Source organism: Calliopsis andreniformis, chromosome 6 (genome assembly GCF_051401765.1).
Source record: "Calliopsis andreniformis isolate RMS-2024a chromosome 6, iyCalAndr_principal, whole genome shotgun sequence".
Lineage (NCBI taxonomy): Eukaryota > Metazoa > Arthropoda > Insecta > Hymenoptera > Andrenidae > Calliopsis > Calliopsis andreniformis.
The window spans coordinates 23330754-23356686 of record NC_135067.1 but is presented as its reverse complement, the minus strand read 5'-3'; the positions used below and the strand labels follow the sequence as shown (position 1 = coordinate 23356686).

Genomic DNA, 25933 nt, shown 5'->3' with positions numbered 1-25933 from the left:
AGAATTTGCAGAAATATTTTCGTTAATTTTCTGCTAAACCATAGGAATGTCATTGAAACGAGTCGTTCCTCGCTTGTCCGCTTTCTCTTACGAGTTGTCAAGGTTTGAGGAAGGGGGTAGTAGGCAGAAGATCGCAGATGTTCGTGAGAAACTCGCGATCTACTCGTCTCTTGCTCGTTGGTGTAATCGTCAAGTGTTGAGCATCAAGTATCTGTCGGTCGAATCGAAATTTGACATCTCTCCGTTCCTCTACTCATACTCTAGTCGATTCGTTAATTTGTTACTCGCTCATCCGTCCGTCGCGCGTCGCGTCGAGTCACGCTGGTCCGTCGGTCCGTCGGTCCGTCGGTCCGTCCATCCGTTGATCAGATTGGTAGCGAGTGGGTTGATTCGCAGTTCTCCCGTCATCTCCCGTCTGCTGTCTACTTACTGACTCTCGACTCTCGGAACCATTATCACTGGCCACGCGCGGCGCGGCGTCTCAGATTGTACCAGTGGGGAGGCGCCACGCTGGAAAGCAAAACTCGAGAACGTCATTCTCGTAATCGGGATCGTATCGTGGAAAAGAGTCGAGATCGAATTTGACTGAGTAAGCGCGGCAAGTGGCGTCGCGACGCCCCCGTCCGATCCGCGCCGCCGCCGCCGCCGCCGCCGCCGCCATCGCCGCTTCCTGTCGCCCTTTAACAAACTTACGATCCTGAGAATGGAGGAATCCGGAATCGATATGGGTTTCGATCTGGCAGCTATCACGGCCGATTTGGAGCAACGCGAGGCAAGTTTATCCGCACGGCGATGTGACAGCAAAAATGTCGGAACTATTTTCGATGACCAGACTATCGTTCATGGAAATGGAAATGGAGATGAACGCGAAAATAACGACGAAGACTGGGAACAAGCCCTTTCCTTTTTCTCCGCACCGTCACAAGACATCATGTACTACGAATTAAAGAGTCGAACTCCGAATACCAACAGGTATGTACTTTATACAGCACTCTATTAGACGATCATTTTTCGCAGTGTTCGATCTTGAAATCAGTTTTTTGGATGATACAAGTACAAGCGTACGATCATGCTTTAAACTCGATCTACTCTTTTAAAGCTGTTAGGATTTCAAGCTGCATTTCTCAGTCCCTTTCTTCCGTACATTTTGCTCGAGAAACTTCGGTTTGTTTCGGTTCGACTCGGTCCGACTCGGCCCGACTCGCGTGGGATTCGACGCACTGACACTAGCGCTCGACTTCTTTTCGTATCGATTGTTCAAAGCAGAATCGATCTCGTATCAAATTCTTCCTTTTACCGCGCTTTATTTTCATCGACATCGCTCTATTTCATACGTCCCATTTCTTCGACTTGAAAAGCAAAGAAACCATTCGAGAAACTTCATACCAATCGGAAAATATGCTAGATTAGACGACCTTATTGAGTGATGTGTATTGAAATAGGCGGTCGAATTCCAGTGACGTTTATTAGTACTTGAAAGGAGCTTAGGTTTATTTCGATCGAAGCGATTGTTGATGAGAATGCGATTATCTACTCTACTTAGAAACTCATGAAGAAATGATGAACGGGATTTGGCACGAAATCACGTATGCGCAATCGCTTCGTACGAGCGGATGAACGAATGAAATGAAAAAGTAGGAAAGATTGATAGGTATCGCAAGAAATCCAGGTTTAGTGTTAAGGATACCGGTTTTTTGGCGCTGGCAACGTAGCCAGACTCCTTATTGCTGTCGTTATCGTCGTTGTCGGCGTCGTCATACTCGTAGTTGTAGACGTTTTCGTCGTCACTGTTGCGGTTGAAAACGACAGTGACTGTGACTGTAACATGAGAGAAAAGCTGAATTTAGTAGCTTCACGACATCCCGGCTCGTCGGTCGTGAATTGTTCGAAACCTCGTATAGAGGACATGCAACAATTATCCTCCGAGATTACGAAGCAAATCGTCGAATTTGAAGATCTAGTGTCACGATTGGATCGAATCAATGACGTCGGTCATCCTATGTTCGGTATCGTAACGAATATTGGAATACAAGGTAAAAGGACGACAGTAACGGTTTCGTCGACGACGACGACGACGACGACGACGACAAGCACGACGAGTACGACGACAACGAAAACAAGCACAGCAAGAACGAAGGAAACGTCAACATGGGCAAGAAGAACCGCGAGCAAAAGTTTGCCAAATTGGACTAGCGCATCGTCGCATTTACCATCCTTACGTCCTCCTTTGGCAGAAGTGGAATCTATAGCAATGCCGGTATCAAAATCGAAAACGGCATCAGCACCGGTGCTGTTGCCAACGGAACTATCCGCACCATCGTTTAACCAAATCTCGTATTCGCGATATTACGGTGAAGCGAGCATTTCGTTACCGTACGCATCTCCGCCGCGACGTTGCAGCGAATATTCAGGCCTGCCCGGTCCGTATGATCGACGAGAAGACCGAGAACGAAGGGGAGAGCAAGAAGAAGAGAAGCAGCGCGTGCGCGTGCAGATTGGTATCGACGAGGATCTACGCATGATTCTCGAAAAGGATCCATCGATCGTCGACGGAAGCATGCCGACTGCGGACACGCTATCAGAAGGCAATTCTGTCAACAATACCGGTCATGTTACGTTCGCGTGCTCGTTACGCGCCACTCGTCCACAAGGCTGGTACTATAAGAGCAACTAGTTAGCTACGTTTCCCCAAATTCACCCATCCCGAATGATTGTTGCCCACTCAATAGCGCGTTCGATCAAACTTCCTACTCAGTTTTCTCAATTCTTTCGTCTGAATGATTATTCTCTTGTTCGCATTTAGTAGATATAGGTAGATACGGTAGTACTTTTTCAAGCCTATCAACAAAATTCAGATCGTCCGTGAAATCACTGTCAACTTGGACGGAAAATCAGTGTTTTCGTTTATTTGTCTTTGCTGTTACATCTCTGTTCTTCTCTTAGACGTAAACATTACGTCTAAATATAAGTGCGTCCTTGGTTTTCTCAAGGACTTTGCAAATACTGTGCAGATGATTTTCATCGTCTCTTTTACACTTTTTTCTAATTTATTTCTTTGTTTTCGCTAGCTACTATACCTACTTACCTCGTCTCTTGTTTAGAGGTTTCGATCGTTCGAAAACTTTTTCATTTTGGTTATCAGTCGCATCACCGCCTTATAGCAAATCAACGCGATTCCGCTAATCGAAGGCGAGGCCGCAACGCAACGAAACGCAACGAAACGAAACGAAACGAAACGAAAGAAAACGATTATAAAAGCGGGAATAATGGCCAACCAGGCGTGAATGACTCGAAAGAAGGAGGAAATGGAAAAGGATGGAAAAGAAAAGAGAGACGAATGAGACAATATAGGACGACTCGTTTAGTTTTTCGCCGAAGGTGGTTACGTAACGCGCGACAGTTGTGTGACGGATATACGAAACGAACGAGATCTCGATCAGTTTGAGGCGAGCAAGAATCGTTCAGCACTCAAATGCTATCATCGGTTTGTCCGGAATGAAAAAGAATAAACATCAGTCGAGGGAAGAGAACCGAATCTTGATCCAAATTATGCAATCTCTCTATTTTAGTTTTCTTACGACCACATCTTGGCTTTGTTCCCAAATTAGGAATACCTTTTAAATGGCTACTTAATTGTAAGAGGTGGCGCGTCGCTACTACTCGATTCAACTCGACTCGATTCAATTAAACGAATGATCAAGCACTGTCACACGATTACGAACGTTCTTTCTTTCCTCTGCATGGAATTTTCCATGAGCATAAGTATTTCTGTACCGATAACAATTCACTTTGCTCGATTTATTGTTCGTAAAACTTTTTACTTTTGAATAGGCCGAACGAAACCTATGTACTCCGAATCGCATATACCGAGAAGAGAAGTTTTCGAGTTTGTGTAGTGGGTAGATTTCGATCTTGATCGACCACGCCTCGCAGCAACCAATTTGTTCCTGGTGATCGTACGGTTAGCTGGCAAGAGGAGAATGACAGTGCAGCTGTCGTTTGCCACGTCTCGAGTTGCGTAGAGACCCATTCTTTCTCCTTCTCTTCCCCCCTCCCCTCCCCCCTCCCCCCCTCTCTCTCACTCTGTCATGCTTCTAACAACTCGGTATTTTTCAATATATACGTATCCATCGAGAAACTTGGTAGCGACTGTTCAAACTTGTCAGATTTTCGATGAAACTGTCGAAGGGTAAATGGCACGATGGTTAAAACTAAAAATACACGAGCGAGAGTATATTCTTGAATTGAACGTCGACGGGCGATGTTGCGCAGCCACGTGGAAGAAAAGCAACGTTTTCTGCGTAAAATCGAAACGTTTCCGATCATTTTTCAGTCCACCGACGTTCAAAACTGCGACGTCCACTTCTCGTACGCAATTGAAGCTTCAGTTGATGCGGGAACAGCTACAAGAACAAGAGAGGCGGGAAACGGAATTTCGGCAAAACTTGCAGCAACAGAGACCACCGACTGCCCCTCCTAGACCGGTACCGGTACCTCCTGCGTCGCTTTCAACTATCGGGGTGGAGGTGCCGCCACAAGTTTTACAAGTACGTTCTTCTCTCAGCGTGATCGATACGAACAACACACGGCATCCTTTTTCTATTATCGCATACATATTTTTCATCGGGAACTTTTATCATTGTCTAACTATGCGAGAGATTATTAATCCAGTATTTTGAACATCTCTGCGAAATGCTGGTTAACACAAAGGAACAGAGATAGACGAGTGAGCTGGAAGAGAAAACATTGAGCGAATTTTGTTCACAGGTGCGCACGTTGTTAGAAAACCCGACACGCTATCACGTCGTTCAAAAGCAAAAGAATCAGGTACGACAGTACCTTCACGAATCGTTTCGCGGTGGCGTGGCCAGCAATGGAAATGAAAGCGTCCTCGGTAAAAATTCGGTCGAGGCTGTGCCAACGTGCATGCCGATGGTAGTCCAAAGTGCACCTCCAGGACCAGCGGTGCATCAGCCGAAGCCGCAACATCCTCATCTGGCTTCGTATCCGCACGCTCCCACGGTTTTGTCGCACGGTAATCCTGTCGCGGCCAGCCCGGACCCTACAACCGGCGCTATGTCGCCGGGCCTTTCCAGTGTCGCCACTAGCAATTCCGAGGTACCTAACTTCAATTTTCCTCTTTGCGACATTTTCCTGCTCGCTTAAGAGTAACAACGAAAATCGACGGTTCTCCGAGGGTAAGAAGGAGGGAAGGAACAGTTCTGCCATATGGGAATAGAAAACCACTAACCAAATCCAGTAGAAAATACCTACTAATCGAAATACCTACTTGCATATTCTACCTAAGTAGGTAGACTTTGTACTTATCTACAAGTACCTATATACTTATTTACATAGGAGGTAGATACTTTCAGACGTTACAACAGATCTAAATTACTGATTTATATTTCAGTGAGAAATTCGGCTATTTTCTTACCTATCGCTACTTTCACCGCACGCACGCTTTCGATTCGCAGCTTGATCTTTGATTCTGTCGAATCATTTTTCAGAGTAGATCATCTTTATTCTAGTTTTCAGCATTGCACAGAATTATTTTCACACTTGACGCGTTTCCCTGTACCTAAGAAAATCGACACGGTAAATTAGGTAAATTGTACGCGTACTCGGTACTCCGAAGGTCGATTGACCGCTTTCCATTCGCTTAACATTCGTCTCGCGTCTATGATCGCGGGGAAATCACGATGCTGCTCGATCAGCACGCTCACCTCCGTAAACTTTACGACTTCTCATACCTCTTGTCTCCTTCGACCCCTTTCGAGTTTCATTCGCTGTCGTATGAAATTTCGTTACTCTTAATTAAACGCGCGTAATTAGCTAATCATCCTCCTTAAACCGTTATTGTCGTGCTCCGCTGTTTTACACATTACACATCCGATATATGGCGATATTCAGTTCTCGTAGGATACGAGAAGTTTGGGGGGTTAGAGAGCAACCTGTTGCTGGTAAAACTGAAAACGCGACGCGATGGTAGTACGAATTGTGTACGTATAACTATGTACGTGTACGTACGAGGCCTGTAATACAAAAGATCGAGCCGATGTGATGCCGACAGATACTGGTGTACGCGGTTGGCTCGTTTCATGGGCAGGAGGTAGGGGGTAGAAGCGAGTCGCGGGTTGTTAGCAGTCGACAACAGTAGGCAAGCGAGCAAGCGAGCAAGCAAGCGAGCGAGCAGACGAGTGAGTAGACAGCCGTGGGGCATCGAGCTCGTGGCGCGTGGCGCGTGGCGCGCGTTCAACCGGTATCGCAGCCAGTATTCCAAATCAGCCGATTTGCTTTTTTCTCTTCTTTTTCGTACCTGAAAAACTTCAATGAAAGTTCGACAAGCGACGATAATTGTACTTTTACTCGATCGAGTCGGTCTGTGCGTGGACGTGTGATTGGTGGTTTTTTCTATGAAGAAAGAAAAGAGGAAGAAAGCCTCCCGATTAGAAGGAAGGTTATCAAATGCAAACACTTGCTACGCGAACGACAATATCCGTTGTTTTAACAGTGACAACCTCTCATCGTAATCTATAGCCTGATCAGCAACTGCAACTAATCGTCTCTGCAAAAAAGGGAAGAAACTCTAGCTAGAAATTTAGTGAACTTTTTACTCGTTAATCGAATGAAATTACAAACGTCTGCTTCATTCGATCGATTCGATTGGATCAGTGGAGTAAGGAAAAGGAAGAGGGAAAAGAGAAGAGAGGAAGGAAAGACACAGGAATTTTCACAGACTCGGACTTGGAATTCAGACTTGTGGCTGATTAGAGACGATAAAGTCGAAACTGTTCGGTTAGTTGGATTGCTCCGGATTATGACGTAGCGTTCGTCGGATTTGCTTCCCGACACGATTTCAGCGTTATCTTTGCGTCAGCTCCACCTGCTCGTCTCCCTCTACTAACTATTTCTTCTCTGCACCTTCTCTTCCACCGACACCGTCTTCTCCTTCGTTTAGCTGGTCCTCCCTCCACGTTACGAACAGATGAAAAGATACGTTATTGGGTAACTGCAACCTTGAGGTGTTTAATCGTAGGTAGCCGCGACGCGACGCGGCGCGACGCGGCGCGACGCGACGCAGCGCTAGTACGAGGAGAAAACGCAAGGTTTGCCGCCACTACTTCGCATAGACTAACGATCGACCTCGGAAAATGCACCTCCTCTTTCTTCCGCCCTTTTCATTCATCTCCGTTTCCACTTCTTGTCGAATTCTGTTCGCTCCATTACCGTTATCCTGATGGATCCCTTTCCTTCATCAGTGCTGAATCTCTAACATGCTATGTATACATTCTTATACTTAGCTCCACCGTTTTTTCTGCGTTTTCCTCGACTCCCCTATATTACCTATTCTTGCACTTTCGTCGACTAAAGTACGCGTAACGCTCCATTCGTCACTAGGCTTTTACAGACGGAAAACTGTTGTCCGTTAACCGAATCAATAGTCCGATTGGTTTCGTCACTGTATCGAGGAATTATCGATTGATCGACGAAAAAAAAAAGAAGAGATTCGAGAAACTGTTCATAAGCTTGGGATTTAATCTGCTATGATATTTCCTACTGCACTCTAGAAGCGACTGCTACTTCAGAAAAAAAATAATCGTCGATTCGATTAGAATATAGATTAGCACGTTGCTCTTTCTGTTCGTCTGGAGCCGACCATCTTTCGTTTTTATTCGATTCGGTACATACGTTTCTGCACGCTTTATCCACGTGCGTACGTTTGTTCATGTATGTGTTCATGCATGTATGCATGCACACGCATAGCCCCTGTAAATCTTCGCCAATTTGCCAACGACTGCTACTACAAGATGCCAGTGTTCAATATAATCGCTCGAAGGTGCAAGGTGAGTTTCACTCTACCATTCGATGAATCGGTAAAGTTTACTGGATCTTTTCGATGCAATCGATTCAATTTTCGTGCAACTACCTACTTGTACATCTCATCTATCAAATGTCTGAACCGCGTAAAGTTTTCATAGAGAGATGCACGATAAATAATACGTTGGATGAATGAATAAATTTGTGGAAAAGTGAAAGTAAATTTAGAGAATGTTTTTTGAATTTGTGTAATTAATGGGGCATGGAATGTCGTTATGTTGCTCTTAATCCTTTAACGTGCGTTAAATGCGTTCAATTTACAACGATTCTAACGGTGTGTACGAGCGTAATGTAGTATGTATCTATGTACATACAATAGAGACGCGTATCTTCTCTTCCGTACCGGATACGCGTTGGTAGTTATGAAACGGCTTGTTCGCGTAATCGCTTCCGATCATAATCCACGAATGTTATTCGGCAGCGTATCGTTTACGCTACGCGATTGCGATCACTTCGAAATTTCTTTAGTTTAACGTTTCTCAAATTAGCAGACGATCTCTATGGTATCTACTGAACGGTGCAACAAGAACGTTACGAGAAATAATAACCGATATCTGATTGCTTTTCAGTGGGCAGTCTACGAACGATAATAAGTTTACGTTAACTTCATGTGTTATCTCTCCGTTTCTCCCACAATCTACTTCTGACATGTTAATCATACCTACTGCTTTTGATAAAAAGCAACTTTCTTCTGCCCCAAATTCGCAGATCTGAATTCAATGACGACCCCGGGTCGTCTTCATTTCATTCTTGTCGATCACTCGATAATACTATATATTTCTTCTATTTATTAAAATGAAGAAAGTATTTGAAAATTTTCATTCTAGGAAAAACGTGTTTCTTCCTACTCGTCCAATTCACTGAGTGAACATAACTTTCTTTTTTTTCATCCGTTTGCTTTCTTTCGTATTAGCACGCGTGGTGCGGTGCGCCGCGCCGGTGCATCCTGCTACACAAGATCACATATTTCCGTTGCATAGTCTGTAGTAGGTACATACATATGTATGCACATCCAACAACGACACAACTCGACGTATCGACGCATTCTTTCACGGACAGACATCGGTTATTATTCTTACGTAATGTTTACGTAACATACACGTACACGCAGCTGAATAGTCATGGATGTTGCACGCTACACGCGCGATCTTGGTACACTTCTCCGCGCTTTACACCGTTCAGCTTCTCTCATCGGTCAATTTTCCTCCTCCTCCTCCTCCTCCTCATTCTCCTCCTCATCCTCCTCCTCATCCTTCTCCTTCTCCTCCTTCTCATTCTCCTCCTTTTCCTCCCTCGCTTCTTTTTCGTTTTAACTTTCCAACTCGCAAGTCCTTCCTCGTGGGTATCGGTCGTCGGCTTACGCGCACCGCTTCTCGCTAATCGTTCCTCTCGTTTCTCGTATGTACATAAGTACGTACACATATCTCGCGGCTCGCCCTACTTTCAGGATTACGTGTACACGTTCCATGCGCTCTTTTTTCCCTCCCTTCTGTAATCCAAAAGAACCAGAAGGGACAACGAAACGGTTTGTCGAAAACCATTAACGTTTTCAACAAGCGGATATTATTTACGTATAAACGTGAGAAAGCTGTACTGCACCGCATTTATTCGATTAGAGTGGATCACGAATCACGACACGTGCTATGATGCAGGTGTGTTATCATTTGGAGAGAGGCTTTTTCGATGCAGTATTATTTATCACAAATAATGAAAATTCTGCACTGCCAAATTGAGATTCTATTTACAATTTCGTACATTCCTCGCATCAGAATAAAATAAAGCGAAACATTATAACTACAAACGAAACAAATGTTATGCATTATTCATACACATGTACCTATATAGTAGGAAAGAAGAATGATCGATTTCTGTTAGAATTTGCTTTGTTCTCGATGCATCTCCAGTTTACATGTTTTCACATTATGTTATATATAATTTCATTTCCTGAATTGAAACGTGTTTCAATCAATGATATCGACCAAACTGGACGTATGGCGGCGCGACGCTGCACGACGCTGCGCGTTGCGGTGCGGCGTGGCGTGGCGCCCTTATTTGCTAATCGAATGCAGTACAGTGGTTCAGTAGCATTTAATGGTAGTCCATCATCTGTTGCCTACATTAGATCCATCTGGTTACAGGCGGAAGACCTTTTAGACGATATTCTGTCGTTCGAAGGTGGATCTTTGGGCGATAGTTTAAAGGACGGGCAGTCGACAAATCTGACGAATATTCCGGAACTACAAATCAAACCAGAGCCTTTATTGCTTACCGAAGCTGAGATACATGCTCTCGCTAAAGATCGTCAGAAAAAAGATAATCATAACATGAGTAAGTAGTCACTATGGTTACCGTAACATTGTACACCTGCGTATTCATTTCTCACATGCAACTAGTTTTACCTGTCAAGGTGTTATCATTCTCTTCCTCTATTGATCTATTCGAAACTTGAATGAGCTGTGTAAATCGACTCGTTGTTTCCATTTTAATGCGTTATCACTCGGAGACACTCACCTATATTTAGTTACTTACCGATGAACATTCTTTCCTCCGCGATCTAATCATATTTGCAATGCATAATAATAATTTTTAGTCGAGAGGCGACGACGATTCAACATCAATGATAGGATCAAGGAGCTTGGTACCCTTTTGCCTAAAACCAACGACCCGTGAGTACAGTCTTCTCTATTACTTTTTATTCAATTATAAGTACTGTATACCTAAGTAGATGCGCGTACCCATCTGTTCGCTACTCTATATCTGCCTGTGTTTTCGTTCGTATTTGTATTCGACTATAGAGAATAAAAGAGGTTCTTGTAACGCACCCATGATAATACGTCGGTGTACATAAATATAAGTACGCGTGGACCGTAAGTAGTCAATGAGCATAGTTGGAAACTGAAAAAGAAGGGGAAGAATCAGTATTTGAATAATAATAGATATCTACTTATATGTTGAATACGCACAAACACGGTGTTCAGGGCGCGGTTAATGGTGTAAAATTTTGCTGATTCGAGTTGCGTAACGTTCACAAAGGAGGAGACACGAAGCTGAATGCCAGATCTGTTCAGAGAGTTGATGTTACGAGAAAAAGAGAGAGAGAGAGAGAGAGAGAGAGAGAGAGAGAGAGAGAGAGAGAGAGAGAGAGAGAGAGAGAGAGAGAATCGCACGATGCTTGACACGAGTAGTCTAACACCACAGGCAAAGTATATCGTCTACCTGATAACGAAACGAGTCTTGGTTTAATGACAATGGCAAACACCGACAACACGACACCGTTTTCATCGTCTCACGGATCTTGCTTTTCCTCCGTTATTCGACCAGCATTTTTTTTCTCAATTTCTTCGATTCGCGTTTCTTTTTTGTATTTTGCTCCCAAAACGTGATCAGTCTTTTCACATATGAACAGAAATCGAAGAAAAAATAGACGGTCTTAGTATTCCAAGGATTTTAATACATACCATACAACATAAAGAATCAATAAATTAGATTTGCAACTTCATAGATAGTATGCTTTTCCTGATAGGCATGATAGACAATCTAACGTAAGTCTAAGCAGAAAAGTGGTTTCCAACAGATACATATCTCGGATTGAGTTTATCGCAATTTACGTCAACTCGAAAAAATTCCGTTCGTTCTCACGTTATAAGAACATCGCGCCATGATCTTTTCTCGTTTTTTGAAGAGAGAGAAAAAATTGTTGAAAACAAGAAAGGATAATCAATTTGACAATGAAGGAAGTGTAAATAAAAGAATTGTACGTCGAGAAACCGTGCAGTTGCAATCTCATTCGTATTCCTGAATATTTGTCTAGAATGAATTGGAGGTGGAAACAAAGAAACAGATATAGATTGCGAACCGATGAATACCTAAGTAGATTCTTGACACAGTATCTGTAATTTATTGTAATTTCGAGTCGAATTTGTTTTAGTTACTATGAAATCGTTCGAGATGTTAGACCAAACAAGGGCACGATACTGAAATCCTCGGTCGAGTATATAAAGCTTCTAAAAAACGAGCTGACCAGGATGAAACAACACGAGCTTAGGCATAAGCAATTAGAGCATCAGAATCGTCGACTTCTTTTGCGAGTGCAAGAATTGGAACTGCAAGCGAAGGCGCACGGAATTCCGGTTTCCGACTTCAACTGGGGCTCAACTTCCGGCAACATGCTTCACGCTTTTCCTAGGAACAAGCTCGAACAACGAGCAAAAGTAAGCTGATGGTACACGCGTAGTTATTTAGTCTGATGCTTTTGTCTCGTTTTTGTCTCGTTCTTGTCTCGTTTTTCAGATGACGTATAAATTAGGAAGAAGCTTGTCCTGCGACATTTTTACCTACACACGTATCTACATACATACGCGTATACATATTCTGGAATAAAATCGCTAGGTCTTGCGGAACTGTCGCGCTATGTGTTCTCTATTCTATGCGCAGCTTTATCCTATAGATTAAATTCAGATTTAATCTTGTTCCACATTAGAACGAGTGAACCGAGTCGAGTCGATGAAATCGACGCTTCTAATGCTCGTTCTTGACTGACTTTGAAGTTTTTCAAGGTTACGCCGATCAACGCCGATAGTAGTAAGATCGTTTCACGATCCTTGATCCGAATAAACGCTCGCTTTATTCCCGGGACTGGTTTCATAATCCGCATCTGTTCTTACGAGACTACGAGACTACGAGCCACAAAATCATTCGTTTCTTCGTTCTCGGTTCTCAATTCTCAGCCATGCTCTCTATTCCTCTCTGTCAATCTCGTAAGGCATAATTCTTTCTTCTGTCATCTTCCCCTTCCTTTTTTCTAATCTATCATTCTCTTGCCCTTTCACGTACTTCTATCGCTTTTTCGCTCCTTCTCCCTTCATCTTACCTTCCTCTTTTTACTTGTCGACCAATTTGTCCACCATTAGGCACGCGCACATCACTTGCTAGATTCCATGTATCTACTTACTTACTCGTGTTGTCCTATTTTGCCGATTATTCGTGCTAACAAGAAGATTCGTAGCGCGGAAATTTGTCCAAGTTGTCGCTCGGAATTCCATGTCAATCTTGATATGGGTCTTAGCTGTTTGGTGTTAGCGTTACTTTCTAGCTACTGATATGTACCTATTTGCGTTGATTTTGCGTACGATACTATGTAGCCAAGCACGATTTTCCACGATTTCTTAACTTACGTAGAAAAGATAAGGAGAGTCGAATAAAACGGTTCGCATTCGAGTCGCCGAGGCGACATGAATTATTGTCCGAGATAAAGTCTTGTCGTTGTTTAAGTAGGCTTCCTCGATATTTGAGATTTCAACTTTGATAACATCGCGTATCTATAGGTGATGATGAATGCCGTCGAACGGAGCAATTTCTTTAAACATCAATATACTTAGTAGAAAACGAAGTAATATTGTACGTATACGTGTATGGATGGATACGTATCTTTGCTTCCACTTGGACAGTCTAATCCTATAGGAAGGATAAAGTTAAACGAGTCGAAATGTTGAGAAAGGAGTTGCGATAACGAGGCGATATTGTTTGATTGACAGATTCCAGAGCTGGTTGCGGAGGAAGCGCCGAGTTTAAGTATATCGCAGCTGGAAGATTTGATGGAAGACGAGGCGAGTGGTCCGATACACAGTGGCGATCCGATGCTGTCTTCGCCGCACCTTCCGCCGTTGAGCCCTGCTCCGGTAGGTTGTCAGCACGGATTGCCGGACGAGGACACTCTCGGTACCTTACCACCGACCACGCCCAATTCTTCCTCTGACATGGATATCATCGCGTAACGCTGCGAGAACATAGCTATTATTTAAAAGACGGCGACGTATACATCGCGTTTCGATCTTATCAACGTCGATAACGTCGCGACGGATTAAGCAGTTGTTCGATGCCCAATGCCCATTGGCATTACCCAATGCTACACCCTACCGCGGGCATATTCAACGATAAACATTCTTACATAGTACTGTTGCGTTTCCTCTGACGGCTGGCCGTTACTTCATTCAAATTATGCGCGACTCGAAAAGTACGCCTAGCAAAATACAATATGTATAATTGCGTTCCTTCCATTGTTATCTATGATTTTGGTGCTTTATCGGTACCGCAAAAGAACACCGAAACAAATGCGACCATCAATTATTATTATCTACCGGAAAAATATATGGTCTTCCAAGGCTTAACCTTAAGTCTTGGACCTTACAATTACGTAGATAGCGAGATTTTTCGATCGTCTGGTGACCGAGTTTCGTACGAACAACGTACAAGATCAAAGAAATTTCTTAATACAGTTACTCGTGCAGGTCGCGAGTTCGTTGACGATAACTACTTAGATTCAAATCTATCCAAAGATGCTTCCTCATATCCGGTCGAGAGCCTATGTTTTAATCTCAAGAGTTTTTATTTCTTATTTCTTATTCGGCCTTCATAGTTGACAAAAACCAACAACAAGTAGCGAGATCTATTAACTTTCCATTTTTCCAAAATGTTCGTAATTAATGCATCGAACGAGTACAATATCTTAATTACAATTAAGCTTCTCACTTTTTCAAACTATACGTATACATATAAAAGTCACCCATCACCCGACCACAGAATCGCAAATCGTGGATTTGAAAGTCAAATTATTACAGGATATTAAAATTCGCCTCGGTATGTTTTTATCATCACTATTTCTTTCTTCTGTTCCTTTTTTTATCGCAATAGTTTTTCTGTTTCTCCTCACCCTTTTCCTCTGTGCTCTGATCAAATATTGGGGTGCGTCGAAACGAAGACAGAGACAAAGACGAGAATGAGATTATGGAAAACTGCAGATAATTTTAAACATCGAGATATTTTACTAAGTAATGTTAGAGAAACAACTTTTCTATCGTTTGCCTTTTGTCCAAAAATCTTTTAATAACCAAAAAATGGATAAGTAGGTGTATTCGAAAAAAGTAAATATACTTAAGTATATTATGGAGAAAGAAACAGTTTCTCGAGGAAGAAGCGTGTATGCGTGTTGTATTGCGGAGAAAAAGTCTATAATCCGAATGTCACTGTTCCTACAATCCAAATTGTAAGAATCTGCTGCGTTTCTTCGTTTTTATTATTCTTTGGTCTTCGATTCTTTCGGCTCGATCTCTTCTTTTCAAATGTATACGCGTATAATGTTAACTTTTCAAAGCTATATACATTCTTAACGTTTCGAATTGCGTTGCAATTTTGATCTCTCGTTTATTATTGCTCGGCGTTCCATGCGAATGGAACGAATGGAAAGGCGCACGTTTTCCTCTCGACCGTTACACTCATTTTAATTGTAAAACTACTATGAAATTTTACTTAGTTGATGCGTGTTATTCGCAGATTTGTTATCCGCAAAACCGTGCGAGAACTCCGTAATGCTCTTCACGGTGGCCGCGAGAACCTACAAAGTATATTGTAAAAAAAAAATGTTATGAAAAGAATTTACAATCTTTTTATCGCACCTTCCCATTTCCCTTTTTACCTGAAATCTTTTTTCATATTTCAAGATAGAATAGATGTGTATGTATAGATTGACGCGAAATACAGGTAAGTAGTTGAGACAATTTATATTGACTCCCATAGCAAAGCAGCGATAATAGCGAATTAGTGAACGTCCGTAGCACGTCCACCCTTGCCATCGAATCGTGTCATGTTGGTCCTTGCCGACGTTCCACTGACACTACTACATCGTTTTATGTACTATCATCGCTAATGCCCCCACCTGCCATGTAAGTAAGTAGGCAATGTACTACGTACATATGTAATATTCATGTAACCACCTCTAATCGGTGTTCGACAATCCTCCTTGCCAAGGGGCTGCTGCTGATGCTGCTCTTCGTCTGGCTCGACAGTAGTTCTCGGAGTTTCAACGCGAAAGGTAGGTACGCGTAGTGATCCACGATTTCCAATTGTCGACAAGTTTTTTCATTTTCTTCTTATTTCTTTTTTCCTCTCATCTCCTATTTTATTTTATTTTTTTTAATCGTTCTTTTCCTCGATTCTTTCTAACCCTCGTCGAATTTTTTTGGCTCAACAGATCTACAGATTACCATGGCTTTGTTTTTTTTCTTTTCTAAAGGAAATATGTTGTTTGATCGTCTTAATTTCACATATTTCTTATGTAATTCTTCAGCAAATAGAAAAGGACCAATTAAATGACATCCATTATTTTGCGCCATTAAGCGCCAAGGAACGCATCAGCGTACGATCGGCAACAGCATCGAACAATCTGGATTTACGAGTGGAATTTCTACCTTGAAACGAACGATTGCGATAAAATGTATTGTACAAAGAGATTCGAAATGACTTGAAACGGAAAAAGTTGTAGGTATTAGTGGCTTGCAGGGATAATGAAATATTAAGTGCAGAAGATGCTGATCGTAAATGGTTTGAATAGGTTCAGGACCGAAATTTTAGGCGTACTTTATGTGTACACGTACACGCGTGTTTATACGATATTAATGAATAAACAAATCAAATTAGACGATTTCTGGCACCTTTTATTACAAAATTTTCCATTTACATATGTAACCCCATAAAGAATTTTCCTACACGATGAGCAATTTTCAATGACAAGTGAACTTACAGCCGTCTTTGACTGACTCCTGCCAATTCGAGACCCTAAAGTTAGCAAAGGGGATAAACAAATTTTAATTTTATATGATTCACTATTCAACAATTCATAACCATCGATATGCTATTAAGAATGAATGAAATATAAGAAACAGTAAAGATTTACTATTTAACGCAGAAAAGAAATGTGACATTTGAGTGAAGAATATGTGAAACGATGAGTTTTAGCAATTTTTCCATAAATAGATACTACGTAAGTAATTAACAATGCTGTATCGATGGTAACAGCCCTTCTCTAACTCCTGGGGCTCCGAATTGGAAGGAATCAGGAAACAATACCGCTAATTATTAGAAGTGTAAAGAATCGATACCCTGTTGTTTTACTGGAATCGCTATATGGCTATATCCCGTCATCGCGCCAACTATACATATGTGCGTGATTCTTCAAACACGAACTTCCGTCTATGTACCGCACAGTTTAAAAATCAATTTCAACATTTCCTATCTTATCAGACATCGATAAAGATTACCTAGTTGCCAAAAATAAATATGAAATATTGTTGCTGAATCAAACAGCTTCTTTTCTCTATCAAAGGTTCAAACGAATAAATATCGAAATCAAATTGATTTGTACGTCCATCATTCATTCATATTCGAATAGTTTGAACATGATTCAGGCATGTTGAAAGATGTATATGTATACGTACGTTTGCTGAGTACTGTAGAAAATTTTCCTTCGTAATCCTCAATTCCCGCATATATAGATATGCAGAGAATGGTAATGAAACGCGTAGTTTGTGTGTCGGACATAAAGGAGGGGAAGAAGAAGCATGAAGGATGTAGTATATGACAGAAGAAAGAAAAGCGGTAGAGTAAGGAGAATATGAAAAAACAATAAGGGTAAGAAGAATAAAAAAGGGGAGAGCAAGAGTAAATACGTGTGTACGCGATTCGAAGGCAATGGCCGTGATTATCAGGCAGTGATCACGGTGTTGTATCAGTGTAAATGGATCGTCGGAATGATCACGCAGCGAACGCGAATGTAAGACTTTCTGAACGAGTTACTGTACAAGTAATAAAAAAGGATAAACATAATAAGACTGCACGTGTCCGCAGCGTGGAACTTCGAAGAAGCACTCGTTATCTCAAACCAACCGAGAACTGAGCTTTTGTCTCACCTCTGAAAACCCGAGGCATTCGAGGTACAGTCTGTCCCGCTCATTTCATTGGTCTGTCGAATTCTCTTTCCGTTGCACCATTACCACGAGTTACTTCCGATGCGCGACGTGGGGGACACGACGCGCGGCGGCGCGGCGGCGCGGCGGCGCGGCGGCGCGGCGAAACACGTGAATTCAAAGCAAACGCCACACAAGTCAAACCAATACTTACATCGACGCGTATTCAACGCGATAGAACAAAAGGGAAGAAAAAGAAGAAATGAGAGTAGATGAATGGCAAAATAACGTTACGTCGGTTTATCGAAGTCATGTTGAAAGGTAATCTTTTGCAATAAGACTAATCGTTTTAATTTCGAAAACTTTCTTTTCTTTCGAGACGAAAAAGGTGGTCGGGGGAAATGGGTAAAAGAGGTGAAAGGGGAGAAAGGGGGGAAATGGCGGGGGGAGGGGGGGGGGGGGGGGGGAAGGAAGGTGTGATGTGGACAAGGACAATGAAAGAAGAGAGTCAGCGGTAACGGAGGGGTACAGCGGAGGGTAGAAGAGGTTCGAGGAAGGGCGAGGAATGAAAAAGGAGGGGGGGGGATAAGTGAGAATTCGCGACTCGCAAGATGCTTTGAGAGCCGCGTGCGTATTAATCTATCACGGACATAAGACATAATGGTACTGAGCTGCTCAATTACGCTCGGATTAATGGTGCACGAGGGGTTCCCCTTCTCCCCCAATCGCTTCTCTTCTACAAAATCTGTACTCTCAGTGTCCCTTGCACGCTCTCCACCTCGTGCACAATCTGTCAGGGTCTTTGAAACACTATATAAAGTGATAAACTTCCTCAGTGGCGCTGTATTAGCGTTAATACGGGAGCACGATCGTGGTTGGGTAATAGCCGCCGCGCCGCGTCGCGTCGGGTCAAATCGAACAGAGAAGCAACGCGATATTCTCTTTCCCGTTCGTTCGTTTACCTTTTCGACTTTTTAGTTCGATTAAATTCACTTGAACCGAATTCGTAAAATGGCTCAACTCGAAATACGCGTTTAACATCCGTACCTAGTATTATATTTACGGATTAGATCGAATGAAATTCAAGAGATAAACGGAGGGTAACGTGTTTAGGATACATAGCAGCATTTACTTACTCGTTATAGTACTGTGGTAGGTAATCTTCCAAATATCATTCTCCTTTTCTCACAGAAAACTCAAAACTATCTATGTCTTTCTTTCTCTTTACGCAAAACATAGTAAAGAAAATAGTAAAACAAATAGCATCGCGCTGACCTACGCATGAACCGCACGATCGGGTTGTATCGCATGCAATGTCGGGACATTTTCGTCGATTCGCTGACTGACCCGGATACCTTCCCTTTGCTCTGCGAACTTGTGCTCGTCCCCTTCTCTCTTCCCCCTTCTCCCTTTCTCAGTAAGGATGGTGCGACCGACACGCGCAACATCATCCTACCCGAAACGACAGTGATTCTTCTGTTATAGAACCCATTAGTTAAACAAACGAATCAAAGAATTCAGAAATTACAACTAACAAGTCTGACTAATGTTGCCTTTGCTTGTCCCTTCTCATTCTTGCTTGCTATTTAACATGCACCTTGGTCGCTTCGCCATTAACCACTTTTTATTATACTACAATATTACTGTGGCTCCAACTACCCTGATTAATTTTCTGGTAAAATTATTACAACGAAATACCTGTATGTAACTATCTATTACCTTTTGTTGCAGAATCTACGTTTTTAGTAAAAATGAAACAACTGGCAATTTTATTTTGTGCACTGTTAGCACAACTTTCCGGATCCGACGCTCTCCCTCAGGGGTCAGACAAATACGAAGGTTCGTATTACTTTATCGAATTGACGTGCACGCGATGAATGTTGAATATTTAACAAAATAGTCGATGCCTCTTATCATATCATCACGTACTTGTAATTATCAATTGTATTAGATACTAATTATCTCGCGGTAGATTATCTTCGCGTTCATCGGTCCTGAAGATTATCTATCATTGTTTGCCTCGTTAGATTCAATTACTAGATATTATGAAATTTTCAAAGAATATTGGAAATACGCAAATGATCGTGAGATGTAAATGTTTTTATAGTGATCGATATTAGGCTAATAAAAAGTTATAGCAGAGGTTATTTATCCATCACGTATGAACTTTTCACGAATGAAACGTAACACCATTTTGTCCTCAGATATGTCCTTTTGGCTAAGATCAGGACAAGAGAATCTTCAAAGAATTTTAGCGCATCGGAACAATGAAAATCGCGCGAGAAACATAATTCTATTCATCGGAGATGGCATGGGAATATCTACCATCACGGCCGGTCGTATATTTAAAGGCCAAATGAAGGGTAACACGGGTGAAGAATATAAATTAACTTTCGAGAAGTTTCCCAACACTGGACTTGCTAAGGTAAGAAATCTAACCATGAAATGACCATGAAATTTCTGGACCGGAATAATTTCTGCACTGTTAACGGCTTGTCTCTTCCGTTTCTAGACCTACAACATCGACAAACAGGTACCTGATTCGGCAGGAACAGCCACTGCGATATTTTCTGGTGTTAAGTGTCGTTACAAGGTTATAGGATACGATACCAAAGCATCGTATAATCATTGCGACAAAAATATCGACGAAGCAAGTAAGCTAACAACGGTCGCGGATTGGGCACAACAAACAGGCATGCACACGGGTAAGTTGTTTTTCCCATATCTCTGCTCCTTTACCTCCACATGTCCAACCTCTTTCTCCTTTCTTCTCTTTTCTCTCATATTTTCGTTTCTCTCGAAAGATCAAGCGGATATTCGTGATAGAAGAGAAGGTAGATAGGAGGATATGACAGAAAGCAGTTTTAATTGTGGTCAACACAGCGCGATGGGGGAACAAGCGCGAAAATGACACACTGGAGAAGGTCATGAGTTGACCTTCCATTTCATCTAGGGCGTAACGCTTGTAACATTAGTAATACGATAACGATTTACTCTGCGCTCTGGGCTATAATAACATACCTATCTACATATGTATAGTCTCTCTGGTCCATAAAAAATCCAAAATTGTCGCTGTTTTCGCGTTTCTTTTTTTCGCCTAGCAACGGTTTTCTTTCACGAAATTCCCGAATTTTTCGCTCAACTGCGAACAAGTATGAAATCCCACTAATCATACCTACTTAGGATTCGTTACTACAACTCGGATTACGCATGCTACACCAGCCGGACTCTATGCTCATATCAATAATCGAGACTGGGAGTGTGATACTGCAATTCCAACACGATACAAAAATTGTGTAAAGGATATAGCAAGACAGCTGATCGAGGATGCACCCGGGAACAAATTTCAGGTAAAAAACCACTTCTCTTTATTTACTAATCTTCTTTGCTTTTTTTTCTGCTCGTAATTTTTCCTTTAACTTTCAATATTCTTTCTATATTAAACTACATACATATATTCACTCGACATAAGGTGATGATGGGTGGTGGATCACAAAATATGGGTTTGTCCATGGATCCGATAGATCCCGATACGTGCGTTAGGGGAGACGGAAAGAATTTGACGGAAGTGTGGTTGAAAAATAATCCTCAGGGAAAAATGGTAACCAATGCCGAACAACTTTTGTCCGTTGACATCGCCAATACGTCGAAAATTCTTGGAATTTTTTCTACGAGCCATCTTCCATATCACTCGGTCAAGTCGGATCAAGTGCCAACTTTGGCCAATATGACAACTCAAGCTATTAGACTGCTTCGGAAGAACAAAAACGGTTTTCTTTTAATGGTAAGTTCTATATATGCTACTAGCTATATCATTATTCACAGCTGATCCGATACCTACATACTAACTTATTCTTCCTTGGCTTTTCCAACGCAGGTGGAGGGTGGAAGGATAGATATGGCTCATCATCATAACTGGGCAAAGTTAGCGTTAGAAGAACTTTCAGAACTCGAGAACGCGATAACGGCTGCTTTGCAGCAGGTCAAGTTGGAAGAAACGTTAGTGATCGTAACTGCCGATCATTCGCATTCGTTCACAATAAATGGATACCCAAGCAGAGGGAATGATATACTCGGTTTTGCCAACAATCCAAACGATTCAGAGGTCGCATTTTACGAGACGCTCAGTTACGCTAACGGGCCCGGATTCTATCATCATAGACGTAACGATAGCAATAATGTTAATGAAACCTGGAGACCCGTTGATCAAGATGGAACTAGAAACGAACCGTTCTATCCACACATGGCTGGCATGTATCTGAAAGATGAGTCACATGGAGGCGAAGACGTCGGGGTTTATGCGATAGGTAACAGGGATAATATTGCATTCTTCCTTCCCCTACCCACATATGTATATCACTATCCTAAATTTCATCTTTCTTCTCTTTAATTAGTGTTATCCCATTTCTCATCTTTCTCCTACAACATAGAATCAACAAGTTAATTATTATTTCTCTTTAGGTCCTTACTCTCACTTGATTCGTGGTACTTTCGAACAAAATTACATCGCTCACGTGGTAGCATATGCAGCGTGCTTCAAGGATTGGCCTTCTCACTGCGACAACGCCTACAATCGCTATTTCTACGAATTAAGCAACTCGGTAAATCAAAACACGAACTCGTTTCTTCTGTCCCTTATATCGTTCATCTCCCTTCTATTCATCACCAACTTTTCATTTTAATCCAACACACTGCCATTATTGCGTACTTGGAAACTCCTTTAACATATTCTCGCCTTCTTTTCATCTTTACATCTTTCGAACTCTTTCGGCGTTATAGATTTACATTCTATCGATTAAAACACTCAAAGAATGTGACCGATGTGCATATTTCAGCTCACGTATACTGGCTACTCGTACGTATGTACAGGTGCATACGAATAACATGAGCCGTTATACAGTTACAAATACTACTTACATGTAACACTTTCTGTGACTAACATTTGTCACCAATTTCGAAGAATGATACCGAACGAACGAAGAAATATCGCCACTATTCGTCGCGCGCTTCTTCTTCTCAATCATGTTTTCTCCTCTGTTTGTTTTAATCATTCAATCGATCATACCTGAATCGTGAGCATTTTGCTCTGTTGTTTTTCTCACTATTACAATGACCCGTTGTACATAATTTGCGCGATTAGTCTTATTATTAGAGCAGCATTAGACGTGTTCTGTTGTATATTTATAGCCATTTTCTTGCGCTGGCGCTGCATGTATCTGTGTATGTGCGCGCAACCGCATGTGTAGATGTATCTCTATATATTTTGTGTATGTGTGTGTGCGCGAGGTAAAAATACTAAAGAAAGTTCAGCCAAGTGAGCAAATTGAATGAACTTTCACCCCTGATGTTCGACTTCGTTATAATGATCAGTTACACCTGAAAAGCAAATTGTACGAAACGAATTCGAGTGAAACGCGAGTCGACCGCTAAAGTAATCTGTATATATTGTATTTTAATGGATTATCGAAAAATATTCTTTTGAATAACGTTCTCACGTAGGTACGCAATCGAAGAAAACAAATGAAAAGGTTGTTGCTTACTACAAAAATATATAGATAGTGTATTTCTGTACTAGATACGCGTCGAACATAACTATGTACATACATACATCCATTCAACTGATTTCGGCAGAAAACGCATGCGTGAAACGTTGGATGTGTTCAGAATAGACATGTATAATGGAACACTTTGAAGATATACTTCGATTTTGAACGGTATAATTGTATATTACGCATATTTATTTGCTCGTAAGTGTACGGCAACGATGTTATCAGGACGTAACAAAAAGAATGAGAAAATAGCGAGAAGATCGATAGACTAATAAATTCGTATGCAAGTGCGCGAACTGCAGAAGAAAAGTTATGATAAAGTTGATTTTGCTTGAACGATAGTGATGTAATAATTTTTATAAATGAGAGGGTTGCTATCATCGCTTACAAAATTTCGATCCGGCTTAACGGAGGCAAACGGATTACGTCGCGGTTCTAATAGAACTTTCACGTCGCTGACAGACGTTACTCGATTGATTTCCCAACCTATCTCATCCACGGTATAAGACGTAATGACAACAGGAGCTGTTAGTTTGCAAAATTCTTGTATCGTTTTCAACCAACTGTCTTCCCCAGCGAATCCAGTTTCGCGATAAAGACCTGGATTATAAAGACAAATTAAATCTGTTTCGAGGGCAAGTTTCGGCTCCTGTCGAACGCATTCATGATAGAGTTTCCCTGGTCGAAAGAGAACGGTAATCGTTTTGTTGGTGGATTTACAATGGGAGCAAAGTTGAACTTTAGACAAAAGTTTTGCTGGCACACCGGTTGGTAAACATAACTCTGGGCCGATCAAAATTAAACGGAGTCTCTTAAGATTGGGTAAAAAATGAAGAAACAGCTTCTCCCAAACTCGTAGATTAACACCCTCAAATTGGAATTCCGCTCCGAGAATGTGGATGGTCCAATCGGTCTTGCTTCGCCAATCCGGACAAGAAATTTGCATGGAATAGAGAGCTGTCAAGGGTATCGTGCAAAGATGGGACAACATGGCATACGTATAGCAATCCATTTCACGATAATATAACGAATTCCGATAGATTCGATGCATCAAACGATCGAAGTCAAGATCTGGCGAAGCAACGAATACCTGTTCACGCACATTCGGGATTCTCGGACTTGCGCAACCGTGTTTGTACTGTAGGAACAAGCATCTCTGCAATACTTGAAATTCTCTACACCATTTCCCATGCTCTATGGCGTGGTTCTCACAAAAATATTCCATCGCACAGTGCGAACAAGAAATCGGACTCTCGCGAAAACAACGACATATTCGACACACTCGGGGATACAGTACAATTTCTTTCTCCCAAAGTTTCAACGGTCTACCGATTTTAGATTCGAAAATCTGAAGCAATCGCAATCTGTAAATACGATACTGTACCGCGTCGAGATACTCGTTCGATTTCTCTGAGAGTGATCGCGCAATTAATGAACGAATTTCCATCAGGGCTTCGCATAAGTCACGATGATCGTACGATCCTTGAACTCGATGTGTCACCGAACAGTAAGATACCATTTGACAACGTTCGCAAACCATTCGAGATTTTGTTAAACAAACAGCGCAGAGACTTGACACAAACACAAACCGCGGTCTAATATTCAACTCGACTCTTTCCTCCTCTCCGTCGCTCTCATCCGATGAAATTGATCCATTTTCCGATGTTTGAACGAAAGGGTAGGCTAATCGAGATAGCACGCAAGTTGGCACGTCCGCCATTCCATATCGCCTTAACAGATTTCTCTCTTTTCGAATCTCATTCTTGTCGTCATCGTTATTGTCATTCTCATAGTTATTCCTGTCATCATCGACGTCGTTGTTGACGACTTCTTCATGACTCTCTTTTTGATCGATTTTCTTATCGGTGCGATCGGTACAATCAGTTCTTGATGTCTTTCGTCTCAGAGCGGTTCCATTTTTCCCTCGACATTTTTTACGACCCATACTTTTTCTTTGACGCTGCTTCAGCCGCGCCTTCACCAACCACTGCGAATTTCAAATCAACAAATGATCATACTTCTGTCCTTTTTACTTCCCTTGTTTAATAGGTCATCCAAATAGGCCATTATCAAAAATTCAAGATGAGAAAGAAATAAAACTGACCTTTGCTCCGTCACAATGAAGCTTGATAACTGAGATTTGATTAATGGAAAGAAGCTATCGGAACACGATCGAATATACATACGTAAGATTTACACGAATTTATTCTCGAATCGGTACGAAACGATGGAGAGATGAGGTAGCCGGCACAGCACCAATATTCGTTAAAGCCTAACAACCTATTGGCGAGAACAGAGCTCCGTTTGTGGGCACTATGCCCATCGCCCGGACAAAGGTATTTCAAGCCTTAGACTGAGAGAGCTTATATGCAGAACATTGCTGACTGCAAGCTTCTAAATCGATTGAACCTCAGTCGTTACGAGAAATCAACTTATCAACGCGACTCCTCTTCTCATACCTACACATAATCATTTATTTCAAATTTCTTCAATCCTCGCAGTAAAAAACGTTTCACTATTCTAATGAACAAATGCATACACCCCAACGTTTTTCCCCTCATTTTCATAATCAGAATTACGAATAATAATTTTCAGATTACATGTATAAATCAAATACATATACTGCCGTAATTATTTTCTAGTTGCCGTACAAGACGCCATACGAACTGCTCCTATTAGCATTACGATTAATGAAAGTCGTTTAAACCATCATCTCGGATATGGGGCTATCGAAAGCGATCAACTAGGATTTTATTAGCTATTTTT

At 41.8% G+C, this 25933-nt stretch overlaps 3 protein-coding genes and 2 long non-coding RNA genes across 10 annotated transcripts; 3 read left to right on the top strand and 2 right to left on the bottom strand.

Moving 5' to 3' along the window:
- Positions 1-394: 394 nt before the first annotated feature.
- On the top strand, positions 395-13655 carry Mitf (transcription factor Mitf). 2 transcript variants are annotated; one of them, XM_076381640.1, is made up of 7 exons: positions 395-972; positions 4334-4547; positions 4768-5118; positions 10020-10209; positions 10472-10547; positions 11810-12092; positions 13416-13655. In XM_076381640.1, exons 1-7 carry the CDS (start codon positions 704-706, stop codon positions 13653-13655), a joined length of 1623 nt encoding a protein of 540 aa, XP_076237755.1. In that variant the 5' UTR covers positions 395-703. The 2 variants fall into 2 exon arrangements, with proteins under 2 accessions (XP_076237755.1, XP_076237754.1); XM_076381639.1 differs by lacking the exon at positions 395-972 and adding an exon at positions 1730-2655.
- On the top strand, positions 5624-7704 carry LOC143181272 (uncharacterized). The gene is made up of 2 exons (XR_013002252.1): positions 5624-6798; positions 7402-7704. It is a non-coding gene; the product is annotated as an uncharacterized LOC143181272 (long non-coding RNA).
- Positions 10589-19293, bottom strand: LOC143181273 (uncharacterized). 2 transcript variants are annotated; one of them, XR_013002254.1, is made up of 2 exons: positions 17151-17768; positions 10589-10776 (listed from the first exon to the last, which is right to left on the bottom strand). It is a non-coding gene; the product is annotated as an uncharacterized LOC143181273 (long non-coding RNA). The 2 variants fall into 2 exon arrangements; XR_013002253.1 differs by lacking the exon at positions 17151-17768 and adding an exon at positions 18755-19293 and having other exon boundaries at positions 10666-10776.
- LOC143181264 (alkaline phosphatase 4) lies at positions 18484-25933 on the top strand. 3 transcript variants are annotated; one of them, XM_076381661.1, is made up of 9 exons: positions 18484-18770; positions 19350-19457; positions 19823-20043; positions 20131-20323; positions 20802-20968; positions 21091-21402; positions 21496-21925; positions 22080-22219; positions 25810-25933. In XM_076381661.1, the coding sequence occupies exons 2-9, from the start codon at positions 19370-19372 to the stop codon at positions 25870-25872; spliced, it is 1614 nt and encodes a 537-aa protein (XP_076237776.1). In that variant the 5' UTR covers positions 18484-18770; positions 19350-19369; the 3' UTR covers positions 25873-25933. The 3 variants fall into 3 exon arrangements, with proteins under 3 accessions (XP_076237776.1, XP_076237777.1, XP_076237775.1); XM_076381662.1 differs by lacking the exon at positions 25810-25933 and adding an exon at positions 25217-25280; XM_076381660.1 differs by lacking the exon at positions 25810-25933 and having other exon boundaries at positions 22080-22300.
- On the bottom strand, positions 23337-25631 carry LOC143181263 (uncharacterized). Of its 2 annotated transcripts, none has more exons than XM_076381658.1 (2): positions 25272-25631; positions 23337-25154 (listed from the first exon to the last, which is right to left on the bottom strand). In XM_076381658.1, the coding sequence occupies exon 2, from the start codon at positions 25110-25112 to the stop codon at positions 23478-23480; it is 1635 nt and encodes a 544-aa protein (XP_076237773.1). In that variant the 5' UTR covers positions 25113-25154; positions 25272-25631; the 3' UTR covers positions 23337-23477. The 2 variants fall into 2 exon arrangements, with proteins under 2 accessions (XP_076237773.1, XP_076237774.1); XM_076381659.1 differs by having other exon boundaries at positions 25354-25631.

Bases quoted from the DNA above. Each gene is read 5' to 3' on its own strand.
- LOC143181263 (XM_076381658.1), bottom strand. From the start codon at position 25,112: ATGGGTCGTAAAAAATGTCGAGGGAAAAATGGAACCGCTCTGAGACGA.
- LOC143181264 (XM_076381660.1), top strand. From the start codon at position 19,370: ATGAAACAACTGGCAATTTTATTTTGTGCACTGTTAGCACAACTTTCC. The intron at 19,458-19,822 runs GTTCGTATTACT...TTTTGTCCTCAG, and splicing joins GGGGTCAGACAAATACGAAG to ATATGTCCTTTTGGCTAAGA. The intron at 20,969-21,090 runs GTAAAAAACCAC...ACTCGACATAAG, and splicing joins CACCCGGGAACAAATTTCAG to GTGATGATGGGTGGTGGATC.
- Mitf (XM_076381639.1), top strand. From the start codon at position 1,826: ATGAGAGAAAAGCTGAATTTAGTAGCTTCACGACATCCCGGCTCGTCG. The intron at 2,656-4,333 runs GTACTATAAGAG...ATCATTTTTCAG, and splicing joins GCCACTCGTCCACAAGGCTG to TCCACCGACGTTCAAAACTG. The intron at 5,119-10,019 runs GTACCTAACTTC...ATCTGGTTACAG, and splicing joins TCGCCACTAGCAATTCCGAG to GCGGAAGACCTTTTAGACGA.